Consider the following 14,856-nt stretch of genomic DNA (forward strand, 5'->3'; position numbering starts at 1 on the left):
TTATCATTCTGATACTAATAATATCATATCATATATATAGATGCAGAAATGCCTCAATCCTGTAATCAGAGCACTAATTGGATTACTATGACATGCACATGCACTATATTGCCAAAAGTATTCACTCATAAATCCAAATAATTGAATTCAGGTGTTCCAATAACTTCCATGGCCACAGGTGTTTAAAATTAAGTCCTCAACTTTCTGCAGAGTCAATCTCTACAGACCTGCAAACTTCATATGTTCACCTGATTAGTTCAAGAAGCATGCATAGAGAATGTTTTTCTAGTGATGACCCCTTCCTGTTCCCACATGTCTGTGCACCAGTGCACTAACCAGGTAACATAAAGACACGGATGAGCGAGTTTGGTGTGGAAGAACTAGACTGGCCTGCACAGAGTCCTGACTTCAACCAGACAGAACACATTTGAGATAAATTAGAGCAGAGACTGCGAGCCAGGCCTTCTCATCCAACATCAGTGTCTGACCTCACAAATATGCTTCTGCAAGAATTATCACAAATTCCCATAAACACTCCTAAACCTTGTGGAAAGCCTACCCAGAAGAGTTGAAGCTACTTTAGCTACAAAGTGGGCCGACATCATATTAAATCCTTGGATAAGGATGGGCTGTCATATGTGCATGAAGGCAGATGAGTGAATGCTTTTGGCTATTTAGTGTCTGTGTCAGCAGTCGTCCTCTCATGCACCTGTCGCTCATTCAGATGTGCAGAAATTCTACATCAGAGGTGTGCAAGCAACAGAGATACTTATAAAAAGTAAATTTAAAGAAGACTGGGGAAAGATTTTCGATTTTCTTCCTTATGTCATTTTAAAATTTTCTTCTAATATCAGTGAAATTTTTAATGGATGAGCAGAGTATCTACAAAGTACCTACATTCAACATCATTCTTACCTTAATTTTTCTGTTCAGTCTGTCTTCTTCAACAAAACACAAAGACAGCAGTCATCTTCAAGTTATCTAGATACGATGCAAAAAAAAAACCCTACTACCCTGCTCCGAATTTTATCCTGATTCTTTACTAGCTTGGTTTTCTGCATGAAGCGTCCTCGTGTCGCTGGCCTGCAGCAATCAGCCGAACATGAAGTGATAGGATACTAACTTTCATGTACTCCCTCGGTCTCTGTCTCCCTCCGTCCTGATCTGTCCTCTCCTTACCTTCTGGGTCAAAGGGAGGTTCAGCCCACGGCTACTGTTCAAAGTCATAAATGGTTTTAAGCCCAAAATGTCACCTGTTGCAAACACTACACTTCAAAAGAGCCAGAGGGCCTTTGATATGAGTCAGCTTTGAACAGTTCTCATCTGCTTTGAGACCATCTGTGTTCAAACACTGGCAGGGAGACATAGATGAGAAACCGAACTAAGGCTAAGCAGGCTCACACATTAAACTCATGGCAGCTCATTTGTATCTGAACATTTTTGACGCACTTCTGTTGTTTGTATTTTAATCTTTTGTTCTTTCAGAGCACTAAGCGGCTGTTAATATACAGTTATGGTAAAAAGAAGTACACCTATACAGTTCTTATCAGGATAAATTGGGTAAATATGACCTCAAAAGAACAACACATTAGAATATAATGTGACATTATTCAGACCTACTACAATGACCATTAAGTAGGTCATTGACCTACTTGAACAATTAAGTGAATCATCCTGGTGGAGGACCGTTTTTCAAACCTAAGCCGTGCTGCCATGTTCTTTTTTACAGAAAAGAGGCTTTCGCTTCTTCTAAACAAATCATACCTTTTCAGTCTTTTTTCTAACTGTGCTGTCGTGAACTTCAATATTTAAGATGCTAACTGAGGCCTGTAGAGTCTGAGATGTAGTTCTTTGTATTTTTGCAGTTTCTTTGAGTATTACACAATCTGTCCTCAAGGTCAATTCGGTCAGGTCGGGACATTCCCTCTCAGGGTGATACAGTTATCTTGAATATTTTGTGAATAATCTTTCAAATTGAAAACTTTGTAACCTTTCCCAGACTGACAGGCAGCAACAACTGCTTCTTCAAAGCAATGACTTCTGCTTTTTTTTATAGAGACGCTCACAACCTACCCTCTTAATTCCCGTAGAAGCAGTAAAGTTGTACTATATTTTTATATTTTACATGTAAAATAAAATGTAATTTGTTGTTCATACGAGATTGTATTTAGCTAATTTTAAGATATGTTGATATATAAAACCTCAAATATGAAGGAGAGTGTATGAAAATGCAGATGAGTGTAATACTGCTTCCAATACTGAACTTTTGATTGAAATACAAATGAATTCAGTTAATCAAACTGTGTCAAATAAAACTGGTGAGAGCTAAGACTATAAATCAGAAAGAATCTGGATATAATAGAGGTGCTCACACTTACTGATGATTGGATAATCGAGTGCATTTGATTAGCAGCACCTGGCTGGTGTTTACATTTAGTTTTTGTATACTGCTCCTGCAAAGTGGCTGAATTTTTGTTAAATATATAATTACTTGTTGTGTTATGTAGTTGATCCGACCTGCCGAAGGTAAAATTGTATTTTTATGTCCCGACACATAAAATGTTATGAATGAAAGTGTGTGTACTTTCATTTTTGTGTACATACTTTTGATTTGAATGAGAGAAAGAAGGAGGAAGAGACAGTAGATAAACATTTCAGAAAATTGCACACCGGTTGTGTACTTGGGCCAAACCGCAATTAGGTCAAGCAAACAGATTTAGCCCGGAGCAAAAGCAGCATGTATAACATGTTTATAAGGCAGTGTGAAACAAGCAGCACTGTGTCTTATGGTATTTACATTATTTTTAGTATTGAGGGCTAAAAGCTTTACTACACAGTAGAGCCTCAAAAAGCAGCAATCATCTCCCTTTTTGAAAAGGTTATCTCAGCATGCAAAATCCTTAAAGATCTTGTCTTCTATCTACAGAGATGTAATAGAGCAACAGGCTGGTTTTGAACTGTATGCAAACGTATTATCTGTCAAAGTTTTTTGGGGTGCTATCTATAGTAAATGTCAGCTGGCTCACTTTCCCAAAGGTGCATATGTTAAATGAAAACTTCATCTGTGTGTGTGACAAGCTGTGTGCAAAACAATGTGAAATATCAGCTTGAGCATTTAATATCCATTTAGATACATATATATGGATTGCAGTCCAAAATGCAGTGTTATTGAGTCATTGCATCGCCTGACACACCCCATTCCTCCTGCTGGGAATGACTTCAACACTCACTCATGCTGCAGCATTCTGAAGAGGCACATTTTGAATGAGTACCTAGTAACATCATTTTGTCATGGTTACACCAATGTGAAATGACAACCACCTCCTAAATAAGCCCTTCAAGGGAAATTCCAGTGATACATGTCCACCACATCTAACTAAAATAGGCAAAATTAAATCATTAAGATTGTAATTATTAACACCTAAAAATACAACATTATCTTGTTAAAATTTGCTGGGAAGCATTTGGTTTCTGGAATTGTTTCACTGGGTCTCTCACAGCTGGAAAAAGACAAACACAGAAGACTAAATTATCTCTATATGTGTGACTCAGCAGCGACAAAATCCACCAAGAAAAGCTGAGAATGTAGATTCCCTCAGAGCCACTCTGCATTATATTTCAGCACGTGTTGAACTGTCACATGGTGCCACATTTATATCTTGATGTTACTAGTCAAAAAATTTAAATGCATCACTTAGAGTTGTAATTGTGAGCATTGTAGCGGTGATTCAGCCCAAAAAAATTGCACAAATTCTGTTTTGCAACAGGCGGCTAGAGACAAGTGTCTAAAGATATAATGTAAAATTGGTTCTTTGCTAAGATGTCTGTTACGTGTCGTCACAACAGCAGTCCGTCCCTTGAGTTAGGTGCCTTTTTTTATACTTGAATGATTCGAAGGTCAGTGTTAAGCAGCTTAACAAACAAGAACAAACATAAACATTCATCAGAAAATGATCAGGTGCAAGGAATGGACTGAAAATCAGTGAAAAAGCAGCCAATGTCTGATGAAAACATTTAAAAGACCTACAGAGAGCCTGATGAAATATTGCTCAAGCCAATTTTTTTTTTTAAATTACAAGAAAGTCTGGCTCCTTGGACGCAGACTATTAAGAAATGAGAGATGTCTCAACACTTGTACTGCTGTCGCCACTAACCTGAGTATACATCACAGATCTCTTAGTCTGTCTGATTCCACAGGTGGATGTAGATTTAAGATTAACTTTTACATGCACAACACAGGCAAAGCACACGTTTTGTTAATGGTCGCCATAAACACATGATATTTTTAATGTTGTCATATATTAGGAATATCATGTAATGGCTTGTGACCATTTTGCATCCCATTTTTGTTTAATCTAAGCTGAGAGTTGTGGTTAGATTTGTTTTAATATACTGGAACTTTAATGTGTAGTCCGCTTTTACAACAGAGTAGTTGTCAGTTAGTCAAATTGTACTCAAATTGTAATGTAGTTTAAAAGAAAAGGTGGTTAGAGAAAACCTACTTCCTCTCTATAGCTGTGCACAAACGTGCTAACCAGACATCCTAACTTCCTCATTTCTAAACACATTGTTTATTCTATATGGATAGCAATCATTGCTTAAAATATTAGGTTTGTCTTGCTCACACCCTTTTATTCTTGACATGTAAAAAAGTACCCAAAAAATCAGCGTAAATTAATAATACTTGTATCAGTATTTCGCTCAGATAAATCTCCATCCAGCCGTTTATAAATCGCTGAAACAAAATCACCTGTGTCCTCGCACTCACTGTGCAAAGTACCCTCATCATGCCAAAGAAAGAGAATTAGCATAGTGAGAGGGGAAGTAGAAAAAAACAGTAGAGGTGGTTACGTAAAGCCCTACGTAATGGTTTATTTATGTCGGTGGGCCAATAAAATGTGCTCTGACTTCAGCCGTCATGACGTAATGCGATCTACTCCAGAATAGCGCGCGGCGGAGGAGCAGCCACACTGTGCAGTTCAGCTCTTTCTCTCTCCGGACCGTCTGGCCAATGTTTGTTTATTTATGTCGGATTCGTGCGGTCCGGAATAAGGCTGGCAGGGCGGGATTTGCGGCGGCATGTCGGCGTTAAAGGAGAACCAGTGTTACGGGCTGTCCAGCGGCAAACTGAGCCGCGGCGGTAACATCTCCGTTTTTCACGTAAAACTCACTGACAGCGCGGCAACAGCCATTAATACCTTCCAAAACGGCAAGGTGGGTCATTTTCTAAAGTATTTTCTCTTCAAATAATTACAGTTAAGTACACTGACATTTAAATTTAACGTACCACTTTGTCAAAGGAACAATTTTTGGGTTTTTTAACAAAGGAAAAGACGAAGTGATACTAAACGCGGGTTTGTTTTTTGTGTGTGCTTTAAATTTCGGCCGAAGTTCACCACTACCTTCCCCGGTTGTTGACTCCTACAAGCTCCCCCCTTTTCAAGCTATGAAATGGAAATACATGTTGCATAATACAACGCAGAAGCGTTTCCCTGTGTGCTGATGTTTGTAACGAGCTGCTGGCCCACTGCTCACAAGCTGCTGGCAAAGTACTAGGAATGCTAATCAGTGCCGGGGTCGAGGAGAGGAGAAAGGAAAAAGGAGGACAGGCTGTGTGTGTAGGGGGGAGGAAGGGAGGTTAGTTGTGGGAGGATATTCTGAATTGGATTTAAAGACATGGAGTACTTGTGTGATTTATTTTTCTTTTTTAAATTTGCTGAATATCATAAAGATCAGAAGACAGATGGACGAACTCAGGCAAACATTTGACCCAGTTAATCATAAATGAATCAGACGCTGCAGGAAGTGTAAAGCAGAGAACAGTCATGTACACTTCCTCAATGCACTAATTCCTCCTAATACAGATAGGAAACTCCTCAGTGAAGAAATGACAGCTACAAGCTTTTCTGATGAAAGGTGGAAACCACGCTGCTCATGTCATGTCCTCGCTTTCAGCGTAATACAGCTGTGATGAGATCGAGGGGGGAAAGCACCTGATGAGGAGCAGGCTGTAATATGCATATATCAGTGTTTCTGAGCATGCATTTAGGTTCTTTATTTAGCTTTAAGCATGTCTATTCAAATCCTACTTGGCTGGATCACAGATACCAAAAAAGAAAAACCCAAAAAACACCTCCACACCTTACTCTGTACTAGCAGCCACCTCACTTTCTCTGCACTCATCAACAGGTGGACTTATGCAAAGGTCAGAATCGAGTCATCACATACTTTCCATCCCTGCTGCAAACGTGTCACTTTGGCTAGTTCGCTCCCTGTGAGAGATGATACTGTGTTTCATCATATTTTTATCTGTGGAGCTGCTTATTGACCTTAGCCAGTGCAAGGGGATGGAGGAGCAGCAGGACCTGGAGCAGACAATGGTGCATGTACCCATCTGTTTAAATGGGAACTGAGCACTCAAATAATACCTGACATGCTTGTTTAATATCCTGAGTTTATTAATAGGACTGGGTTTGTTCTTGATATGAACGCAATGGGTGTAGGGTTTCTTTTTCTCTTTCGGATTCCTAAGTAGGAGGGGGAAGTAGCTTCTGGGTGGTGAAAGTGAAGCAAGTACAGAGCTTAACAGTGACTTAACATGCATTCATTTTAATGGCCAGCAGGAGGTGACTTTTCTAGTTTCAGGAAGAAGTCCAGTTCTAGAAGTCTATTGGAAAATGACCCTGCTGCTCACTTGATCTGTACCCTTATTATATGGTTGTCTGATAACTTTATGGTTTCAATTACTAGTTTCACAGCTTATTCAATACAGCACGATTCAATAAGTGTCCAGAGGGACAGTAAAGTGGCATATCTCCCTTGTTTTTCCATCATATCCCTCGCTGTTTATAGACAGCAAGAGAGGGATGGGCCTCACTAACCAATGGATGATGTCACAACAGCATTGTCTTATATCTTATATACAGTTGGTGTGCACTATGCAGGTTAAGAGCTAATTAGGAAAGCTCACATCTTTCTAAATCGATAACCCTGTTCAAAAATAAATAAATAAATGAATGCATAAATAATCTTCCAACTGTAGCACTTGAGACCTGTAATCAGACCCTTACTGGGCCGCTGCAAAAGAAGGGATACTACCTTCACTTGCAAGCTGGTGTGGGGTTGTGAGAAAAAAAGATGTTGGAAAATTCTCTGAAATGCTGTTCACAATTACGAAGAATAACAGTACACAAAACAAAATGAAAATGGGCTACTAGCAGCCAGAAAACCACCAGAAGCATTCAGATGAATAGTGCAGACCACAAAACATCCTCTACTGCCCTGCTCTATATGTATATGTGTGGGCTTGTTTTACTATACTTGTGGCATCTGCTAACCTTGTGGAAACTATTATAACTGGACTCCACAAGTTTAAGGTTAAGCATTTGTTTGACGTTGTCAACGTTAGCAAATGAAGCACTCATACAAAGAGGGTTGTGAGAAAACGAGTCAGTATGTTAATGCTTGTGGGGTTTTAAAGATGCACACATCTAATGTTTTCTCTCTTTCTTTCTTTTTTTTCCCCCCCCACCACAGGGCTGGTCGGCCCAACCCACCATCTGTTTTAGTGGAAATGAAGGGGTAAGAAGGACGTCTTACTGCTGACACAAAGCGATCCTAACACATTTTAAAGCTGATAAATCTCAATCTTTCAATCTCAATCTGCTCTTTTTCTTCTTTCCCTATTCATATTACAGAGAATCACCATCCCTTGTTCGGAAAATAGAGATGAAGTCAGGAATTTCACCTTTGGTGTAACTAATGTTGCCCGTGATAATCCCCACGGAAGCTTTGACTGCATCAAACAGCTCAGCACCAGGTAAAGGCAGCAAAAAGCATCAGTTTCGATATAGGAAGGGTTTTCAGATTAAAATAGAGTTGTAAGGCTTTAACTGTATTGTTTTGTCTGAGGTGGTTAAATGATTATATGTTTACTTAGTATTATAGATGTAGAAATAACTGACTGCCTCAATGAGTATTAATCTTTTCAAATGTCTCTGCCCCCTGCTGCTGTGTGAAAGTTACCCTGCTGCTAACGTTTCTCTGCCTTTAAATGCCAGAGAAAACTCAGGGTTCCTGACTGCATAAGCATAGAAATGCACTGAAGTGGATTTAAATGTCATGTATTGGCGAGGCAGACAAGTAGTCCAGCATGCATCTAACTGAACACTACCTAAAGCAACTGCGTCCTGAGAAACAATCTTTTATTTGACACGGATAACCTTTGCAAGGAGTCGTTAAAGCACTGTCAGGTCGCTGTCTGTACACGCTGTCTTCTCTCCTCCTCTCAGTGCCGCCGAGGAGCTGTCATGTCTCGGGGTGATTCAGAAGAAGATGACAGTCAAAGCCACAGATGAGTCGTACGATAAAGCTCGTCAGAGCATGGCCCAAGCCGAGGAGGAGACGCGCAGCCGAGGGGCCATTGTCATCAAACACGGAAGCCGCTACCAGGGTATGAAGTATAGAAAACACTTGCACGTCCACAGAGCGTACTCTGTTATACAACAGATAACTCCAGCTAAGCGAGAAGATTGGCCTGAAGAAAAATTTGTTCTGTGCTTATAAGCACAGACAGCCATATTGCATTGGTTGCCTTGGCAACATGTGTAGTAACCAGTGACATGGTAACGGCCTGTCTTGTTTTCTCCTGCATGTTTTGTCCTTTTGTGTAGCTATCTGTAAACTTTCTATATGTGATACAGTGGTTTTAAAGAATACATGGTCTCTATGCACATACAGAAACTGCGTTCTGCACATGTTCCTCAAACATGAATGTGCATGATGAAACCAATGATTTAGCTTTTTTTTTAACAAACCACCAAACCATTTCCGTATGAACTGATATATTATAGCCTGAGTCTCAACTGCTTTCACCGAAAGGGCACATAAATATACGCGTATATATGTAGATGGGTTTTGTTGATTCTGTCATTTCAGAGGAAGCCTTAAAAAGAGAAAAAAAACTTCCTTACAACAGGCTTGTGCAACCATGTGGTTACTTCTTAAATTAGACAGCAGGCTTTGCTCGCTGAGATGCGTGTGCATGCAGCTTCGTAACCTAAATGTGGGTTTCTGAAAGGTGAAATGAGGTCTTGTCTTTGTGTTTCTCCACATCTCTGCTTTTGGAGAAAGTTCAGGAAGAAAGTCCTTTTCCCCCTCAGTATCTGATTTTGCTTCTCTGTCTGGAAATAGCAATACATGTTAGGAAATGAAGCACAAGGTTATTTTTGATGATTGAAATCTCAGGAAGTGCTCCCCTGATGTCATTGATGTAAAAAAATGTCCTGTTTCTTTGAAGGCAAGAAGGTAACAGTGCGAGCCCCAGCCCCTGCTCTGGCCAGACTCACCAAGCCAAAACACTCGTCTCTTCTCAGCAACATTAAGAAGGGAGTCGGTGCGTCCAAGCCGAAGAAAGATGCCTGTGCATCAAACAGGAGAAGCAGTTGTGATTTGCAAGAGAAGCCCCTCAGGGAGAGAGTAATGCACCTGCTGGCTCTAAGGCCATACAGGAGGCCCGAGTTGATCCTGAGGCTGCAGAAAGACGGGCTGACAGCAGGAGACAAAAACATGCTGGACTCTGTACTAATGGAGGTATTTCTGTTCCAGTTTTATACAAACATAACATGCAAGCATTAGACTGTGTTAAAACTGCCTTTATGCACGTGACTCTTGGTTTCCTTAATATCAAGATTATGTTTTTGCAACCTTTGACAAATCTGTAAAGAATATGAACACACATGGATCAGTTTGGGAATCAAACTCTTAAGTCAACTCCTCAAAAACAATTGTCTTAAGTCTTTTCTCCCCTGTTTTTGTGCATGCTTGTGTTCAGGTCGCTCAGCTTAATAGTAGAGACAGCACATATGTTCTGAAGGACAGTCTGTATAAGGAGCTGCAGAAGGACTGGCCCGGCTACACCTCTGGAGACCAGCAGCTCCTCAAGCGCATCCTTGTCAGGTAACTTAGATAAGGATGTGCCTGCTGCTGTTTTCATACTTTATGACTACTGCAGAGCTCTCAGGCCCTACGTTTCTTCATTATAATTTGTTAAGCTTAAGGAATGGAAATAACTGGCATTTTAGTTCATTTTCATCACTTTGTAAATCACTAAAGTGGCAAAATTTTCAGAGTTCAGTGATTATGTCTAAGTGTTTTTGAGGGTTACAGGTTGCTTTTCTGCAGTGATGTAATTTCTCAAATTTGTGTTTCTGTAAATAGAGTCAGTTTCAAAAAAATCTTTTTGCATGTTTATGTAAAGCAACTGTTACACTGGCAGCAACAGTTCAGACCTGCATATGTAGGTTTTTCTTTTCTTTTTTTTTTTTTTTTAAGCTGCTGTGATAATTCGAGAGTATGAAATGACATATTTGGACAGAAGATGCAGCGATTGTGAAATACTGAACCAAAATGAAAGTTTACCGTAACAGTTTGGCTGATGATAACGATCGACATTTAAAAAAATTAATCAGTTCCCTTTTTTTGTGCCAAGCCATTCATGATCATCCTTGATGCCAGCTTCATATCATCTTGGTTGAATTGTGCCGAGATGGTGTTCGTATTCAGCAAACATCCCTATTCAACTGTTGTAGTTACTCATAATACAGAAGGAAGCACTCAGGTTGCATAAACCAGTCTTAGTTTGAAATTCTCTTCAAATGCAGTTGCACAGCGATCGAAGGCTCTGATGAAACTTATTCTCACAGCGAGTGCTCTGGTGCTGCGGATAAATTCAGTTAGCAAGAGGCCACATCTTAGAGTTTAATTATCTGATCTGTGTCACCGTCAGCCGTTCGGAGGAGACTGCATGAATTAGGCCTGTATGGTTGAAGCAGAAGGTGAACGGATGGTATTTGCATATGTGGGTCCCACTACGTAGCATGGAGGAGGAGGTGTGATGGTGTTGGCGACTTATTCAGGATTCAGTGCAACATTTAAACAACATATTTGGCAGCAACACGTCATCCCATCTGGTTTGTTTAGTGGGACATTTATTTATTGAAATAACAGGACAATGAGCCACTGGACACCTCCAGGCTCTGTAAAGCCTATTTAACCAAGAAGGAGAGTCAGGGGAATTATGGGATATGTTTGATCACAGAGTGAAATAAAGGCAGCTTCTAAAAGCATAGCATTGTGGTGCTTTTGATTTAGACTTTTTAAACATTTAACACTTGCATCATTTATTTTTTTTTACCATATTATTATGTGTTTATCTGGAGGGCTCTGCTGTTGCATTGCACTGTACAGCACATGCAAGAAAGAAGAATGGATTCCAGGGAAATGCTAATTAAAGCTGATGCCCTGTGTTTTCTGTGCAGGCGACTGTTTCAACCGCAACAGAACCTCCTCGCTGTCCCTGAGGCCCAGGTCAGCCCACTGCGAGACACGCCCAACTCTTCGCCAGCACACCGTCCAAAGCATTCCCTGCCAGAGGAATACACTGACCCTTTGGCCTCCAAGAAGCCCAGGATTTCCCATTTTTCCAGCAAAGCAGCCAGTGACAAGTCAAAAACGAGGCCTTCTAAACAAGCTCACGAGGACATCACAGCAGATGACAAGCAAAGAGTATCGCTTGATCCTCAGAGACTTATTGACTCCTTGTCAGCAGTCTGTCAGCAGGAAGAAAAGGTGGCTAAAAGGTTAGAACCACCTCACGCTCCCCCGAAAGAACCCGAAATTCCACAAGATCACCCTCAGGATAACTCAGATCGCCCCCCGTCCCTTCTAACGGTGCCAGATCTTACCAAACATACAATAAAAAAGAAGAAGCGCAAACACAAACACAGAGACCATGTGAGAAACTGCTCCTTATTTGTCTTTTAATAGTTATTCCATTTGACGTGACACATTGCTAATTTGGATTTGTATTCATTTGTCAAGGAGAAGGATAAGAAGAGAGACAGGATGGAGAAAAGAAAAAGACCCAGCTCAGAGCATCCAAACAGCAAAGCCTCTCTGGACTGCACAGGTGAGGCCTAATGGCTGCTGACTCATCAGCACATGTGCTGCTTGTTTAGTTTTTCACTTAGCTGACATGTTTCTGTTTTTCTTTCAGAGCCGGCTGACATTTTTTTTGACTCTAATGCACTTCGAGTGGACAGTGACACACCAGACTATTTATTGTAAGCATCATTCATTTGAACAAGTATTTGCAATGGTCAAAAGGGGTTGTTTACTTGTCTTAATGCACTTTTATTCAATAATTTCCTTTTCTTCTTTTTTCCCGCCCTCTTCACAGGAAGTACACAGTGATTTGTAGCCACGAGCAGAGACAAAGTTACAAACAGGACTTTAACAAGGAGTACAATGAGTATCGAGATTTACACGCTCGCATTGACAGCGTGACGCAGCAGTTCATGGATTTGGACACACAACTCAAGCAACTCCACCATGAATCACATAAATATAAGGTAGATGTACAGAAAGTCTTTATTTTTCTTTTTTTTTTTTTTAAATGGAGGAAGTTTGCATAAACATCCTCTCATCTTTCTTTGCTGTTTGTAGTTAGTCATTAGACACATACCGTCCACTTTATTAGGTACACCTTACTTGTACTAGGTTGGACCCCCTTTGGTCTTAAGAACAGCCTTGGTTCTTCATGGCATAGTTTCATTCTTCAGAGATTTTGGTCCGTGTTGGATTGCATCACACGGTTACTGCAGATTTATCGGTTGCACATCCACGATGTCAATCTGCCGTTCCACCATATCCCAAAGGTGCTTCATTGGATTGAAATCTGGTGACCGGAAGCAGAATTAAGTGCAGTGACAACTGAAACCAGTTTGATAATGTTTGAGCTCTGTGACAGTGTGTTATTCTCCAGAAAGCAGCCATCAGAAGATGGTACACTGTGGTCATAAAGGGAGGGACATGGTTAGTAACAATACTCAAATAGGCTGTATTGTTTAAATGATGCTCAGTTGTTCCTAGGACGTCCAAAATGTATCAAGAAAATATCCCCCACACCATAATATGACCTGTCGCCTAAATTTGTTAAACTTACGCAAATTGTAGCCTCAGTTTCCTGTAGTGGCAACAAGTTAGGTCTTCTGCTTCTATAATCCATGTGCCTCAAGGCTGCAAGTGCATTCAGCAATGCTCTTCTTTATACTTGTTGGCCCGAAGCAGTTGGGCCTGTAAAGTCATTGGGAATCCCCAAAGCACTCTAACTGATGTTAGAGTACTTTGGGGATTCCCAATGACTAAGACATTTTCACCTACAGAATTGCCACTATGGGTGAAGGATTTATTTTTGGCTCATTAGACTGAGCAGATGAACAGGTGTACTTATTAAAGTGAGCAGTGACGTGTATATGTGGCAAATTCAGTCATATTTTTCCTATATCAAACGTTCACACACAATGGGGCCCCTGTACCAGCATTTGGGGGGGTGAAATTGTTAGGTCATGGTTCCTGAAGCCTAATAAACAAAACCATGAAGACAAACAGTGATGTATTATAGTTTTTCTGTGATCTTATAGTCACATAAGGATTATTTTGCAACTTTTCACAGACTTGATTTAAATTAATCTTCATTTCTGTATTTATCCCTGGCAGACAGTTAGAAATCAAATTCTTCAAGAGTATCGGAAAATTAAAAAGGTAATGACTTTCTTAAAACTCCCCACTTTTTTTTTTTTTTTTTTTTTAAACCACCGCTTTTAAATAATCAAGTTTTCCTTTCCTCACTACAGTCCAACCCAAACTACAATCAGGACAAGGCTCGCTGTGAATACTTGCACAACAAACTGGCACACATCAAGAAGCTCATATCAGAGTACGACCAGCAGCAGCTCCGTGTGGAGCATGCCGCTCTGAACTGAAGAGCCCAACTCGGAATGACGAGTGAACTTCACGAGTACGACAAAGATCCCCAGCCAAAGGGGATTCATGCTGCTGAGCTCAGTGCCATCATGCTTAGGTCTGTGGTCTTAATGGCTAAATATAGTATCATTAGATCTACTGCGATTGTTGGCGAGGTTAAGTCTAAGTTTTGTGAGGAGCTGGAGTGATCGGACGGCAAGATGAGGGATTTTCTTTGAAAGTGGTCAAAGTGATGCTACTGCAGCAACACGGGAGTAACATTAGTTTTGCTCTAAAACCTAGAGCTAGGGTCTTACTCCTCAAAATGCAAACACATGAGGAAATGAGGTGAAAAGCCTTAAAAACATTTGGAGATTCTCATCCCTATTACACCTTTTAGTTGTTGATTTGGGTTTTTTGTGTGAATTTAATCAATTTGAGTATTTACTAACATGTTCTGTCAAACGCATCAGTGTTGAGGTTTAAACTATAAACATGAAAAAATAATAAACTACACGCTGTACCCACCCAGACAGCTCATACAAATGGCAGGTGAAGGTTAATGTCTGATGGCAGCTGGGACGCAGATGTGTCCTGAGAAGAATCCGTCCTGTTCTTCGGGTTTGGTGAGATTACAAGTCTTGCCAGTTGGCTGTGACTGCCGAGTTTTGCCTTGTGCTCCAACTGGACTCGATTCATAGTATTCCACTGGTACTGTGCTTCAGGTGATTTTCCTGGATCACTGAAGACTGTTATGTTGAATGTCATGTGAACTTTAAGTTGTAATCAGGGAATGTGTGTTCCGCACGAGCTTCAGTAAAAGTGTAAATTTAAAATAGGTTTTAATTGTCTGGAAGGACGTTATTATACTGTTTCTGGGAAGGAATCGAAATATGAAAAGACGTAGTTGCATGCTGTGTACTTTACAGAATGCATGATGCATTACTCAAGATTTTGTCTGAGATTCAAATAAATCTGTTTATACTCATTTTGTGTGATACTTCTCCTTATTTACTGTAATTTTACTCTAAATACCAAATAAAAGAGTAATGA

At 40.3% G+C, this 14,856-nt stretch overlaps 1 protein-coding gene across 1 annotated transcript; it reads left to right on the forward strand.

Moving 5' to 3' along the window:
* The first annotated feature begins 4,906 nt into the window (after window positions 1-4,906).
* Window positions 4,907-14,791, forward strand: LOC113012340 (RNA polymerase II elongation factor ELL-like). The gene is made up of 12 exons (XM_026152468.1): window positions 4,907-5,214; window positions 7,537-7,581; window positions 7,698-7,819; window positions 8,292-8,452; window positions 9,299-9,591; window positions 9,833-9,957; window positions 11,319-11,793; window positions 11,881-11,968; window positions 12,056-12,122; window positions 12,239-12,410; window positions 13,558-13,602; window positions 13,695-14,791. The coding sequence occupies exons 1-12, from the start codon at window positions 5,080-5,082 to the stop codon at window positions 13,821-13,823; spliced, it is 1,857 nt and encodes a 618-aa protein (XP_026008253.1). The 5' UTR covers window positions 4,907-5,079; the 3' UTR covers window positions 13,824-14,791.
* Window positions 14,792-14,856: the final 65 nt, after the last annotated feature.

The sequence above is a fragment of the Astatotilapia calliptera genome, chromosome 19, assembly GCF_900246225.1.
Source record: "Astatotilapia calliptera chromosome 19, fAstCal1.2, whole genome shotgun sequence".
Taxonomy (NCBI): domain Eukaryota; kingdom Metazoa; phylum Chordata; class Actinopteri; order Cichliformes; family Cichlidae; genus Astatotilapia; species Astatotilapia calliptera.

Bases quoted from the DNA above. Each gene is read 5' to 3' on its own strand.
- LOC113012340 (XM_026152468.1), top strand. From the start codon at position 5,080: ATGTCGGCGTTAAAGGAGAACCAGTGTTACGGGCTGTCCAGCGGCAAA. The intron at 7,820-8,291 runs GTAAAGGCAGCA...TCCTCCTCTCAG, and splicing joins ATCAAACAGCTCAGCACCAG to TGCCGCCGAGGAGCTGTCAT. The intron at 8,453-9,298 runs GTATGAAGTATA...GTTTCTTTGAAG, and splicing joins ACACGGAAGCCGCTACCAGG to GCAAGAAGGTAACAGTGCGA.